General features: G+C 39.3%; 1 protein-coding gene across 1 annotated transcript; it reads right to left on the reverse strand.

Annotated features, from left to right (window-relative positions):
• Positions 1–1108: 1108 nt before the first annotated feature.
• On the reverse strand, positions 1109–13352 carry eif3eb (eukaryotic translation initiation factor 3, subunit E, b). Its single transcript, XM_050034828.1, has 13 exons — positions 13238–13352; positions 12642–12759; positions 11132–11249; positions 10932–10974; positions 10124–10228; positions 9837–9962; positions 8055–8179; positions 7521–7647; positions 7314–7415; positions 4147–4256; positions 3746–3848; positions 2522–2656; positions 1109–2046 (listed from the first exon to the last, which is right to left on the reverse strand). Exons 1-13 carry the CDS (start codon positions 13325–13327, stop codon positions 2008–2010), a joined length of 1341 nt encoding a protein of 446 aa, XP_049890785.1. The 5' UTR covers positions 13328–13352; the 3' UTR covers positions 1109–2007.
• Between the last annotated feature and the right edge of the window lie 1417 nt (positions 13353–14769).

The following is a 14769-nucleotide window of genomic DNA, read 5'->3' on the forward strand; positions in this document are numbered from 1 at the left end:
AGAAGGAGCCGTGCACAGACCTCAGCCCACGTCAGCTCTGAGTTAGTGTGTGTGTGTGTGTGTGTGTGTGTGTGTGCAAGCATGTGTGTGTTAGCTCGTGTGTGTGTCTGTTGTGTTTTACTGAGTCCTGGAAATGTGCGAGTGTGTGCACAAGGAAAACAGTTTGGAGGAGTGGCTAGGGGTTACAGCAGCAGGCGTAACTGTCAGCCACTCCCAGGCTGAACATCAGAAGGAGTTCTCACATGGACCAAGAGGCTGTAAAGCTGAGGGGCGACTCCGAAATGCACCTGGGGTACTTTCCACTCTCTACCTGAACACCTGCCAGCATGTTTTATATAATGACAGAGCAGAGGTGTGATTGTCTCTTAACACATACCTGCATGCATACGGTGATCTGGTGCTGGAGCTGTCATGTCTTTACAGTCATTAACCATGTTAGTAGATTAAAGTGACAAACACACCAATTGCACATTCAGGTCCTGATTACATTCACAGACAAAGAGTTAACAAAGAGTGCACACTTTAATTGACCAAAGCTTTTCACCTACAAGGTTTTGAATAAGCCCTGTTCTATTATGCTGCATGTTAATGTATTAAAGTGTACTGAAGACTGGTTTTACAGTACATTTACACAAGTCAAATATTTGTTTAGATATGCTGAAGTGGAGTAAGCTTGGCAGCGTTATTCAATATTCAGAAATAAGGTGTGGTTAAACATTTACTGAATGGGCAGAAACAACCGACTGTAACCGACAATAAACAAAGGAGCTTTTAGAAGAAGTGTGACTGATGCTTTATCTGTCTTGTGAGCTGCTGTTGCTGTGCTTTCAATCAAATTTGATCTCCACACCAACAGCATCTCCCAAATTTTTCTATTTAAGTAGCAAATTAAGGCTGGCTGCAGGAGTGTTATTAATTTAATTTACGTCAATGTTGCATCTGTCTGTTCTTGATGTTATTATAAATCATACAAATATTAAATTCAGACACTGAAGTAGAAACTTGAGTCTGGCACAGTGTCAGTCTGTCTGCAGACAGCAAGAAACAAAAATGAGCCAACTGTGCCATCTAGTGGCCAAATATTAACAGAGGAGGGAAAACAAAATGTGTGGAGCCAAAAAATGTTTAATGTTCATTCTCTGGTTGGGTTGGGTTGTTACTTCCAAAGTCTGGTGAATAATTGAGAGACTCAGATATAGTATGCAGGACTTTCCTAAAAATCAGTGTATAGACTCATACTATCCAAGTAATCCCTCTCAATTGTTATTTATGAACCCCTAGAAGTTTCTTATTTCCCCGTGCAAATATAGCAAGGCGAAACACCAAATGACAATGAACCTAGAATTGGCATTTATTTCCATTGGTGAGTGTGTTTGCAAATAGTACCTGACAATCCTTCATAGTATACCTTTAAAACTTCAAGTGGAACTACGCCCATTTTCAAAATGCATTCATGTTATTCCTATAGTCTAAGTCAGTCCAAGAATATAAGTAAACACAAACAATTCTCACTAGTGATTGGTTAGGGAAAATTAAATCTCCCTCCCCTACGAAAATCGGTTAAAATGGATGAAATGTGCGACTGAAGATGGAGCAGAGTGTAAAAAGTTAACAATTCTGTCTGATTTCAGCCAACTGTCTATGAACATCACAAGTTTGAGACTTCCATCTCTGGTTTCTGGCATTAACAGAATAGCTTATGTTTATAAATATTGGCCGAGACCATGAAAATAACACATTGTAATTCATAACTTAGGTAGTGTTCCTCTTTAATACCAGATTTCAATTAAGTTCTGATGAAGAGAGTATCCACTTAATAAATAACACTTCAAATGACAATGTCTTCATCAAGACTTGCTGCCTCCTCTTGGATATTTTTTTTTACCTCAGAAGTTAAGCAGCCAGTTCCATAACAATAGTAGCAAAAATGATAGATTAATGATTTCAATAAAAAGCCCAAATAATGTTGTGAGAGCCATCTGCATCCTCTTGAAGCTGATTTCCATTTTAATAGAAGCCAGAGTCTTGAGCAGCCCAATTCGGTGTCTGAGAAAAGAGCACAAACACAAACACAAAAAAAAAACCATTAAAGAAATGCTCCAACTATTTTCCAAAAAGGCGATGAAGATTTGTTCCAAAATTAGATATCCCTCAACTGAAAACACCTGCCAGCTTCTTTCTCAAAATGACTGACAGGACAAACACAAACTTTGTTGTGACAAAATAATGACAGACTACCTCCTCTTTTGCTGAAGTCATTTGAGATGCCAAAAAAATATAGGTTTTTTTAAACCCACAATGAAATGATGTGTTGCACAATCAACTAAGAGGAAAGATTCAGAGTTATCTGACAATGTAGTTCTTTTGCATACATTCTTAAGAACAGAGGAAAGTGGTCTGCACATATCGACATGACAGGTGAACAATAAGAATGTGAGTGATGTGACATTTAAAGCAAGCAAGCATGCTAACATGAAAAAATACCCCTTTATCCCTACACAATGTTTAGTGCTCAGTCTACCTCATTCCTGTTGCTGTGGGCCACCTTCTTCTCTATGTTCATAGCCAGCATCTGGCTACGGAAGGACAGGCTCTTGGTCTTCTCGATCACCTGCTGGTACGGCGACACTGCGTTGTTGCCCATCACCACATGACCCTGGGAAACAGATTCACAAAAAATTATATCTCTGAAGAACTGATTTCAAATGCAATAACAAAAGAGATTTAGATGACTTTGTGAGGTAGCATGGGATCATGGGAGTTATCTTTATTGTTGAATAACCACCACTGCCAATGAAAAATCTATCTGACGTGACTCGGGCAGAAATCGTTGTTGTTTTACGTTTAGTCATGTTGTTATTTCATTACAATAAAATAGCTGCAAGTAACATTAGCTAACATAACGTTAACTTGCTAACTTACCACTAGCATTAGATAAGTCGACTACACATGCAGCTACTGTAGCTAACGATAGGTGTTGAATTCAATCACTGGGTGGCCCTGCACTGTTAGCCATGGTCAAAACAAGCTTGCTAAAAATAGCTTTATGGACATGTAAAAGGTTGTTGTAATATTATAACGTTACGGTATGCGTTAGCTTCGTATCTGGCAAGAGCCAACTGTCATAGTAACACATTGTAGTAAACTATATTGACATTGAGACGCCATATTAATAAATGAGGTCTTTACTGGATCACTGCTTTGTAAAACGGCATGAAATTAATTTAAAAAAATATGCTGTGTTTCAAAAAAAGCTGTATAACTGTTACTGAGTATAATTCTGTTACATTGTTTTATTCGTCCTCACTCTCTGATGTATCATCTACTGTTCAATCTGGAAGTTAGAGCTACTAGAAGAAGTGAAGGGAATATGACGCCACTGACAGGCGATTAAACGACATGCACCATTACCTTAAATACAAATACAGATTTATTTGGGTTTTATTGTTGGAAACACCTGGAATAATGTAAGTACACAACTCAACAAAATATATATAACAGAGGTCTAGTCACTTTTAGACATTTTACTGTGGAAATGTTCCACGTTTTTCCTTTTAAGTACTACAAAAGTGGTAAGAGCACCACCAGTTAAATCCTTCGATGCTGCCTTCAGTCAAGAGCAAAAATAAATAAGTTGTCATGATATTGCTGCCTAAATTAGTAGTCTAGACAAGGCTGTTTGTGCTGGGCTCAGTGATTTGAAGCTCATCTGGCTGAAGGTGGATCAGTGAATGCAGAGCCTCACCAGTTTGGAGTCGATCTTGGCATCAAGTCTGGCATTACGGATGAGGTTGACGATCCACCTCTCCGCCTCCTCCGGCGTCATGTTGAGCTTGTCTGCCAGCATGCTGAGTGGAGAGAGTGAAGGAGGAGGGGGCATTTCAGTTAAATAAATACCCCTTGGGGGAATGAAAAGTCCTCACATTTTCCTCTCCACAGTTTACTGTTGGATATACTTGAAAAACTAGCAGGACATGAATAATGGCTACAATTTGGGAACATTGAGAAAAGAAATTACTGCAGAAAATCAATCATCTGGGTACAGATGTTGAAAAGATCTTTTCATCGTTTTTTTCTCAGCGACACAGATAAAAGGCCCTGCACACACTGTTTCTGACAAGTACGCCTATTTCAAAGACGGCGTACCTGATGCTGATACACTGATGGATCCGACAAAAAGTCTCAAAGATGAAGAGACGGGCATTCTCAATAAAATCCTCAAGGCAAGCGACCAGGAAGAAGTCATTCACCAGAACCTGAAAGAAAAAGACCACAGAGCTGTATAGCATAGATCACTGTATACACATACAAAGCATTCATGTATAGAAAGAATCTGAAAAAGACCAAATGTTCCTTAAGTTAGGAAATTCTTGTATGTCGGCCAGCACATTTCAAAATATATGCATATATGCAGAGTATTTAAAACGTGATGATATAACAGTCTACGTTTCTACATCAGAGGGTGCAGCTGTAATTTCTAATTGTACAACTGCTTTAGTTTATCACAAGTATACTTAAAGTACCCTAAAGTGCATCATAGCCCCACAGGACAACCACATATGGAGTGCTGGAAACTATTTCCTGTGGTGGTCTGGCTGTTTTGGCAGAATTTCCAGCTGTTGGTTTATCCACCCATACATTAAAATATCCTGTTCAAAACTTTTCCAACCTCACAATGTAGACAACATATATATACATATGACAGTGTTGTATTGGGTATCTGTTTTGGATAATGAGAATTTTTTTTAAATCCAAACTACCAATTCCAAAACAAAAAGAAGATGATATCACACCTTTAAAAAAAAATCACAAAGTAATATATAATATTCCTTACTAAAATGCACATTAATGCATTTTGAGATATACTACTGTTCAATAGAGTGTTTAGAGAAAATCACAAGACAATGGCCCTGTTTACACCAGGTACTAACATGCATCTTGGGTGATTGGATCACAAGTGGACAGCTCTAACTACAAGTGTGAATGCACCCCATGCATCCTCAATCAGATCTGATCACTTAGACCACTGTTGGAGGAGGTCTGGGCCGCATAAGACCACAGTGTTTCAGCAGTGTGTATGCTAATGTGTCCTAGACCAGGCTGAAGGACCAGCTTTTCAACTGACATCCTCTGCATAGGCAGAAGTAAGTACTCTTTCGTGTACCAATGGTGTCGTTTTAAAGGTCAACCACGAGTTAAGCCACAACAATAGTAGAAGAAGAAGAAAAAGAGAAAGGTGAAGAAGTAGTACTAGTAGATGAAAAATTAGTAGAAGAAAAATAGCAGGTTTTTAATTTTAATTTAATTTAACCTTTATTTAACCAGGAAAAGAAAAGGTTAAATTAAATTAAAATTAAAAACTGCTATTTTAGAAGGAATAGTAGTAAAAGAAGACGTAGTTGAAGTAGAAGAAGTAGTCGGAAAGGAAGTAGTAGAAGTAGAAAATGTAGAAGTAGATGAAGTAGAAAAAACAGAAGAAAAAGAAGTACTAGAGAAAGAGGAGGAAGGAGGAGTAAGAGAAGACGACGAAGAATTAGAAGCAGGAGTAGAAAAAGAGAAGAACAAGCAGTAGAAAAAGAAGAGAAATTAGAAGTAGAGCAATAGGTAGAAGCAAAAAAAGTAGAACTACAAGTAGTAATAGTAAATGTAGTAGAGGAAGAAGTACAAGTTTAAGGAAAAAGAAGTAGAATAAGAAGATGCAGAAGTAGATGAAAAAGTAGTAGAAAAAGAAGTTATAGAGGATGTAGCGGAAGAAGAAAAGGAAGAAGCCACAACAACAGGCAAAGTGGATTCTTGTGGATGGAGTACATACAAAACACACTTTCTGATTTCCATTTGGGCCGAAGAATCTTCACAGGAAGTGCACCTCTTCCTCTCCTTTTGATTTCTAGCACACTTGCTAAAGGAAGTGCATTCATGCCTACTACCAGTTAAAAACAACTACGCATTTGGCCTTTGCAAATGGAAATGATGTATGTGTTTATGTGCATGTAAAACATGGAAGCTGGATCCAATCACTCAAACAAATGTGGAGACGCAATCTAACAGACCACTTGTGATCTGATCACGTGTAAACAGGGCCGATGTTCTGCCAATATGAAAAAGGAACCAAAATGCTAATGCTCACACCTTTAAATATTTAATGTATATGCCAGGCATGTTCATTAAGGTGATATACCTACTGTTACATAACAAGATGTTAACACATTCCTCCATCATTGTTGCCAAGTTTGTTTAAAGAAAACATGGAACCAGCCCCGTCACCCAAAATGAATCACAAAGCTATCGCCAGACATGAGCCGTACAGAGTGTTTTGTAGGAGATTATGTTGTGACGTCTCTATCTGTGGTTTTAAAGCAACGATCACAGAAACATCAAATGGGATGTTTGGCCACCTCACATTTCCAGAGGAGCTTAAATTTATGAATATATTAGTGTCTGGGATTTTGAAAGGGGATATGGCACCATTATTTCACACGGAGCCGTTATTGTGTGACAAATCCAATTATTCAATGCTTTGCTTAAGTAAACAACAACTAAGGTGCCCTAGTCCACCATAAATATTCAATTAGATTACCAATTCTCTGATTCTTATCTTGTGATTGAGACAATCCAGGTCCACTGCTAACATTAATATTTGACATCAATCAAAAAGTTCCCCTGCACAATAGAAAACCTTAATTCTAAAAAAAAACTGCAAACAGCAAAACAAAAACACCATGTGATGTTTAGACAGTAATTAAGAAGATCTCGAGAGGGAAAATTAATATAAGCATTTCAATTTTAATTCCCCTGACCATTACAAGACAGCAGAATCCATGACAACAGAATGACTTAATGAACTATCTTCATTCTTCTGTCACAATGCTCACACTCCGTATCTGACACAATAGTTGAGGCCTTCACAATCACTGCATAATTTATTCAACAGGGGTAAAAGCCAACTGATGAGAGTGCTTAGAGAATGTGCAAAGTGGTCCCTCAACACAACTACAAAACCGCAGTCAAGGGTTTCTAAAGAGAAGGCAACCGAGCCCCAAATCTGACAGCTGTTCCGCTTTGAAAATCAAACTGAATAAAAGTAAGAGCCAGCAAATCAGGCCAGACATGGATTTGCTGAGGCTGAATAGCTGCAAAGTTAAATGTCTGGGACTCAGGAGATCAGAGCACCATAGCTAAGGGGAAGCTTCATATTACCCCTCAGTCCCAGCAGACAGCTGACTTTAACGGGCCGATTTAGGCCTGTGCACCGTGGCAAACACACACTGTCAAGCAGGAGAAGTGAAGGAGAAACTTTGGGAAACCATCCTTACCGACTCGCACTCCCGCAGCTTCTTCTGGGCGCTGTCAAAGTCAAAATTCACATAGAGACACTCCACAAACTCTGTGATTGGGTCTTTATATGTGTACGACTCCTGTGGGAGTGAGAGAGAAAGCACCATTCATATAAATCCTTGACTAAATCCTTGAGCCACATTAGATTAAAAAAAATATCTATCTAAAACATTTATCGACCTAACCTGTTGAATGACTTTCACCAAGTCCTTGAGCACTTGTCTGCGCTTTCGCACGTCTTTGTTGGTGATGACTGCAGTTGTAAGGTATCTTAGAATATGTGGGCACATTGTCTGGATGGCATTCAGGTACCTGAAAAACATAGAGGCAACACAAGTTATTGTATCACTAGTTGCCATCACAACAAATTTGGCTACTATCGGTCATTTTACTCTGAAAGTGACAGGAACAACACATTTTTGTGCACAAAAGCTGTGCCGACATAGCTTTAATTCATGTTGTCAATTATATTTAAGTGGAGAAAATACACTGACAATACAACTGTAAGGTGGCCTTCAAACTAAAAAGACCTTTTCATCAAGGGTCTCAGGTTTAAGCTATGAAAAAGAGTGTGTCCCTCAGTCATTTGTTTCTGAGCAAAATAAATATTTCGATATAAATCCTTGATGACAGCAACATCAATTTTATGTACAGTATATGTCTTGTACTGTATCTACAAGGTGACAGTTCTTTGCTATATTGAAAATACACAGACTCACTGAGGCTGATAGAGGAAGAGCTCGATGATGTTGTCCCTGCCTTTAGGGTGGTTGAAGAACACAAAGAGGGACCAGTGGATGAGCCAGGTTCTCTGCTGGAGTGACTGCAGAGGAGAGCTCACAGACTAAAAGGACACAAATGGAAGATGTTATGAAATGTTCTATCAGGCAACAAGAACCCAATTCAGACCAATGTTTAATGGCATTCCTGCCAAAGTGCAGAAAAAACAGTTCATGTAGTAAGTATTGAGTTAAATGGCTTATAAATAGCAGGTTTTCAGCATTCTTTATGTTGCAACATCTGAATATCCCCAGTGTTATCTTATCAAAAGCAGTAAACACAGTGAGGTCTGGTGGTTTCTAAAATGTAAAGCAGCCCTTCAAGACTGGCTGAAACACCACAACACCGGGTGTCGCAAACACTCATTTAACACAAGTAGATTTTTAGGAGCTCTGTTGAAATATATATGCCACTCAGTTATTTATAGCACCATACTGTCGGATGGCAAAGCAAAGCTTAGGTACAGATGAAGCCACAGAATGTCAGACATATTGAAAGTGAAACTTTGGGTCATTCTGCTGGGTCTAAACTGGGTCTAAAGCCTAGTTCACATTACACGATTTTCACTGCGATTTTGACGTCGCAGAGGATCTTGAGAGCCACCTTGGGTCGGAGGTGAGTCGGCAGATAGTCTGCCACGACGAGTCCTCATGTGTGAGCAAGCCTACGAGCAAGTCGCCCCCTCGTCTGTGACTGGATATCTGGCATGCTAGAAAACTGGAGAAGTGTGACACTACTGACAAAGAGCATCAGCCAATGAGAGGCGGGATACGTCCCACGTCAGCACGCAGGAGGACGCAAGAAATGTGAGGTGGACAAGCCACGGGGTTGCCAGGTCCGCTTATTAGCCGCGACTTTGGGCTTGTTTCTAAAGTGGAGTTGCTTATTTGGGCTTGCTCTCTAAATGTAACCTTTCTCTATATATATCTGTCTAATACGTTATTTAAACGCATGATAGTCACTTCTTTTGGACTTGTTTCCATAGCCCTGGTTGCTTGTTTCTTTCCCAAGATCTGGCAACACTGTCAAGCCGGCAAGCAACAACAACAATAGCGGCGTCCACAGGATCACAGGGAGCGCGTTGTGTTTGGACCCAGGCCCTGGAGGCAGATCTGATTCAACACTGGGAAGAATATCCATGCCTTTACGATGTGTCGTCTCCAAGTTTGGTGACGTCACCGCGTTATCTGAGGCTCTGTTGACGAGGGCTCGGTGGAGAAATCTTGTGGTGTGCACACACAGGTCGTAACGTAGTTGGCGAGACTCCCGCTGACGGAAACACACGTCGCCAGGTATGAACACTCAAAAGATTACGATAGTCTCCGTGACGCAAAATCAGGGTGAAAATCGTGTAATGTGAACTAGGCTTAACTTGCCTCTGAAGCAGCTCCTCCACTCCATCGACATGTTCTCATACTTGTGATTATGTCTTTCTGGCGTACATTGCCATATTTCTATGTTATCCTCCTTAGCATAGTAACAAAGTTTAGCTGCAAACATTTCAAAGCTGTCAAACTGAATGAAACATTTCCTTAAGCACCAGTGACGCTTGAAGCTTGAGAAGACATCAATTATGTGGCATTCCTCATTTGATACAAGCTTCCTCACAATGTATTGAAACAAGGCACTTCACAGGAGTGAAACAAGCTTCGGAGCGTCGATATTAGTTGCCCGTCTCTAGATAACGTGAAACATTAAATGGTGTTTCATTATCTACTTACATTGTTATCAATCGTCTCTCTTAGTCGCGTGAGATCCTCCATGGCTGCCTCCCAGTTCTGCATAAGGATCTCAGAGGCCAGTTTGCCCCACAGAGAGCTTAATGCATTCCTGTCTGTTGATGGAACCTGAGCAGAGAGCACAATATCAGTGTATCACAATCAAAACAAATTGAGCAGCATTTTACAAATAATAATAATAATAATAATAATATTGATGACAAAAATAACTATTTAATCTACTTTGGCTTGTATTTAACTTTTATTTATTCTTATGCGTTTATTCTTACCAGAACACGGAAGAAGTAGAGGTACTCTGCAGCCCCAGAGTAGTTACCGCACTCGTACTGGAATTTGGCGTACCTGTAAAGTGTGTCCAGGTATTCTTGTCGAAACTGAGAAATTATAAAACAAGGGATAAATAACCTTAAAGCCCATTGAACAAGGTTGAAAACTGACAAGAAACCAATTACATGGAAGTATGCAGTTTGGCTTTAGCTGAAAGGTTTGCCATTACGACTTGTAATTTAGCTGGTAAAGACTCATTATAAAAGCTGCGAAAAACTATTAAGGCTATAATGAATGTGGCTTTAAACGGTCTCTGGCCCTCGAGTGCAGTCATGCTAATCCACTGTTTTTCAAACATCTAGTGCCTTCGCTTTTTTGTTCTCTCAAAGAAAGCTAATTGTAAGAGTCAGCAAGGCTGATTAGAGAATGTGCCGGCTTCTTTCATCTTTTCAGCCAAAACAAAGCCTCTTCTTTTTCACACTGACAAAAAGTCCTGCACATGATGTCGACAATATTTTTATGTAAGTGTATTTTATCTGTAGATGATATAAAAAAGGTAAAACAAAGACACGACTGGAAGAAAAGTTGCAAGCAGTGACTCTGATCACTGAGTAAATAATGAGCACATTGGTGGGTGGTGTTGGATGTTTGAAGATTCTGAGATTTGGATAACAGTCCTGTTGGCTCGCAGTGGCAGCTTGTTGTTATGGAAACAAAAACACATTGTGCAACCCACCTTAAAAGATTTGCACTGCACTCCTTATACAACAAGAGGTGTGTGAATGCACCGTTTAAGGTTTCAAAACTTACATTGTGTTTCTCTGAAAGATAGTCAAAGAGCATCCTTCCGTCTCTGATGAAGAATTTAACAAAATAGATTAGTGGATGTTAGATGAGCCTCTTACAGTCTTCAGACAAACTTTCATCAGTATTATAATGCTTTCAGTACTACAGTTTAGAATGACTAAAGTATTTAAGAGAGATTTATTTCTTTGGCATGATGATCTGACCTTGTGGACTGCATCTGCCGAGTTGTCTCTGGGTCTTCAAACATCTTGACAATTGGCTCCGTCTCTGACTGCAGCTGCTTCAACTGGGCGACCACAGTACTTCTCTTCTCCCTCAAAGCTGAAACAAAAACAGTTCTCACATTAACCCAATGTTGTTACATCGGTGGTGGCTAAGGGTTAATTAAGTCGATAATAATGATGCTAACCCCAGTGACTTCATGTTTACGCATCTGATTGTAAAATTAACAGTACAAAACAGAAAAACACAAGCAAGATGTTTTCTATCAAACATTTCTGACAAGTAACCAAACACATTCCAGATTAAAGTACTGTTATGTTATGATGTATTTGATCAATGAACAGGGATGGGAATTGGTTAGATTTTATTGATACCAGTGCCAGTACTGATGCTACCTTTAGGTTAGATTCTTTCTCTATTCTTGATCAATATACTGTGTGTGTGTGTGTGTGTGTGTGTGTGTGTGTGTGCACACCTGTACACAGGTTTTCAGCATCAGTGCAAATGTTTTATTATCTCTGAGTCTGAACACAGTGTGGATGAATTGAAAGAATATTTGTACAGCATTTGTTTTCATTTGAGTTTTCTTAGTCAAAGAAAATAAAACAGATAAGCCTGCCTGTGTGGCGCTAATGTTAGTATAACAGGTTTTTTACTCTCAGTAGCGGATGTGCTGCTCAGCTGAGAAGCTGTGGCACTCGTGCGTTTAGTGTCAGATACATGACATTCCTGGAATTTAAGGCCATGTTGTCTAGAAACAGGTTTTAGCATGTTACTGGAGTTTCCACTCTTATTTGACATTATAATTTTACAGACTTTACAGGATCTGTTATCATCTTTCTTTGTAAAATAAAACCACACTCTGGAGTGTTACCTCCCCTCTACCATGATTATTTCTAGCTGCAAATGTTCAGCAGCATAGACACAAGTTTGTTGTCGTTGTTTTGAAATATGCAACTGTTGGAATAACACGCTGGCATAAATAAAAGGAACTGATAAGCTTGTAATTGATCAGGCAATTTGGAACCAGTTCTCCATTCCCATTCCTATCAATACACCATTTAGGAGGCTGGTCAGCATTGGGGCATCACAGTCACTGTGGCTACACACCAAGAGGTCTTGTATTATTCTCTTTGACAGTGTGGTTTCATACATGACTTATCATCTGTGTGCACTTGAATATTAGGTTAACACAATGTATGAAACAAACCATTGCCATCTATGAGCTGAGTTGAAAAACAACTTTTGTGTTCACCAGTAACTGTGGCTAGTGGACTCCAAAGTCTACCAAACACTGAAGAGACTACCATTCATTCTGGGCAGCAGCCACTTGAACATGTTACTACCACTGGCTAGTGTTAATTTCCAAACCTGCCTAAAAGCTCTTCTATATTGTTAGTGCCCAATATGAATCTTGAACTGTGCTAGATATTATGACGGGATAAAATGCTATGGAATCAGAACAAAATATTAAAATGTGGTGTTTCTTACAGTGTGGGATTTCCTTGTCCGGGTACAGGTTTTTGTACACATCCATGGCGAAATCCACCATGTTTGTGTCGCTGAGGAGGTCCAGCTTTCCCTGAAGAAGTTCCTTTTCATTGTAGATCTGTTAAAAACCAAAATATTTAGTTTATGTTGGGACACCGCATCGCATTTACACACAACGGTACAAAAGAGAAAGAAGAGACAACGCCAGGACAACGCCATCATGGATGCTGACCATCCCACTCAGCCGGTTGTAGCCAACGTTAATCCGCTGTAATAGTTAAGCTAAAGGCTAACAAGCCAAGTAACGATGATAAGCTCGTTAGCCAAAAGCCCAAAACAACAACAACTGCAGTTTCCAGATCCGTAGCAACACTGCTATTACAACTAGCAATACAGCATCCGCCTAGCTTTAGCAGACTAAGATAAATTTATAGTTTAGCTGTTAGCCGATAAGCTATCTATCAGACGTGAATGCTAGCCAGCTTGCCGGTTCGGGGTGAGTTGGTGCTCGCTATAACCGTGTTTTCATGTATAAATAGCCGCTAATAAACAGCCACATCACATGTCGGCGTTTTCAGATGCAAACTCTGTTGTACCTCTTTCACAGACAGGAATTCCAACAGAGGAAAAACCAAATGCCGATCCAGAAAATGAGCTATCTTGGTTGTCAAGTCGTAGTCCGCCATCTTGGCTAGCTGAAAAAAAAAATACTTTATTGACAAACACTACACACACGGAAACTGGCAAAACTACGTCATAGCATTTTCCCGACTTCACTGAAAAGGGAAAAAAAAAATTATTTATTATTTATTTTTATTAGGAATACAACAAACACGACAAGGCAAATTGCACAGGCAATATAAAATGCTATAATAAAGGATAAGTGATAAAATAAAAAGGGATAGGAGAATCACAAACAAACAAAATGCTTGGACAACTTAAACTTGCAAGAAAGATACAAAGCTTGTAATATCAGTTTACTACAATGTCTTGGCCTCTCTGTCAATAGCATCCCAACTGACACAACTAAAAGCAAATGCTAAAAAGACAAATAAATTGATCTAGCTTCTTCTTCTTCTTCTTCTTCTTCTTCTTCTTCTTCTTCTTTTCATAATGTCAATATATACCCACAATAATGTTGAGTGATTTACATCAGATTCATCACAGATAAAACGGTTTTCACATTTAACATCAAACTAGTACAGCTAGGTCTATTTGAATAGATTAGAATCCTTTCTAGATAGGTAGACAGATAGATGAATCACCAATGGCTGTTTTATTGGATTCAAGTCCTTGCTGACCCTGTCTGGTAAACTGATTTTTTTTTTATTCGGAAATTGGAAAATGTTTTTAAGAACCAGTACCATCAAAGCATGAAACTCAAAAAGCTCTGAAAATGTCAGCATGCCTCTGTAATTGCTCGAGCCCCATGAATGTAACAATTGGTATTTGAGCTCAAGCTGTGGTTTTGTCCACATTAGTACAGATTTAGATAATTATCCCCTGTAGCTATTACAAGAGCTCCAGACAGCCAGGAATTGGGTGCAAAAAATATATCTATCTTGGCACAATGGCATACGAATATACCACACAAATAAGTAGAAATACATAGATAGTAAGACACATAAACGTATGAATGGATTCATTGTTATTATAATTGTCTTACAAGTTGTTAGACAGGCATCTCACATCCAAGAAAGGCTTCATAAATCACCACATGAGAGTATTAATGTCTCAAAAATAATTTAACATATGGACAGAGGGAGACTCTTGGCTTTGAGACCAACCTAAATGAGACTATATGCTGTTTAAATGACCTCCTTTAGGTCAGACAAGAGACAGCACAGAGACACCACAGCAGGGACTGTGATCAGGGATATGGGACACTCATTAGTCCATGAAGAGGAAAAAGCACTCCTCAGCCTGCCAGGGATGTTACCAGCTCGAATCACGTCACAGAGTCAATGGGAAAGATCCATTCTGTTTAGGGAGGAAAGCTCGGTTGTATCCTGAGTCAAATTTTTTATTGGCACAGGAAGGAATGATCAAACACCTCTAAGCTATTGTGGCTGCCAGAAAGTCAATGCTAAGAGAAATATACAGTACCAGTGGTTCAGTGGGAAATTTG

This window comes from Epinephelus moara, chromosome 22 (assembly GCF_006386435.1).
Source record: "Epinephelus moara isolate mb chromosome 22, YSFRI_EMoa_1.0, whole genome shotgun sequence".
NCBI classification, from domain to species: domain Eukaryota; kingdom Metazoa; phylum Chordata; class Actinopteri; order Perciformes; family Serranidae; genus Epinephelus; species Epinephelus moara.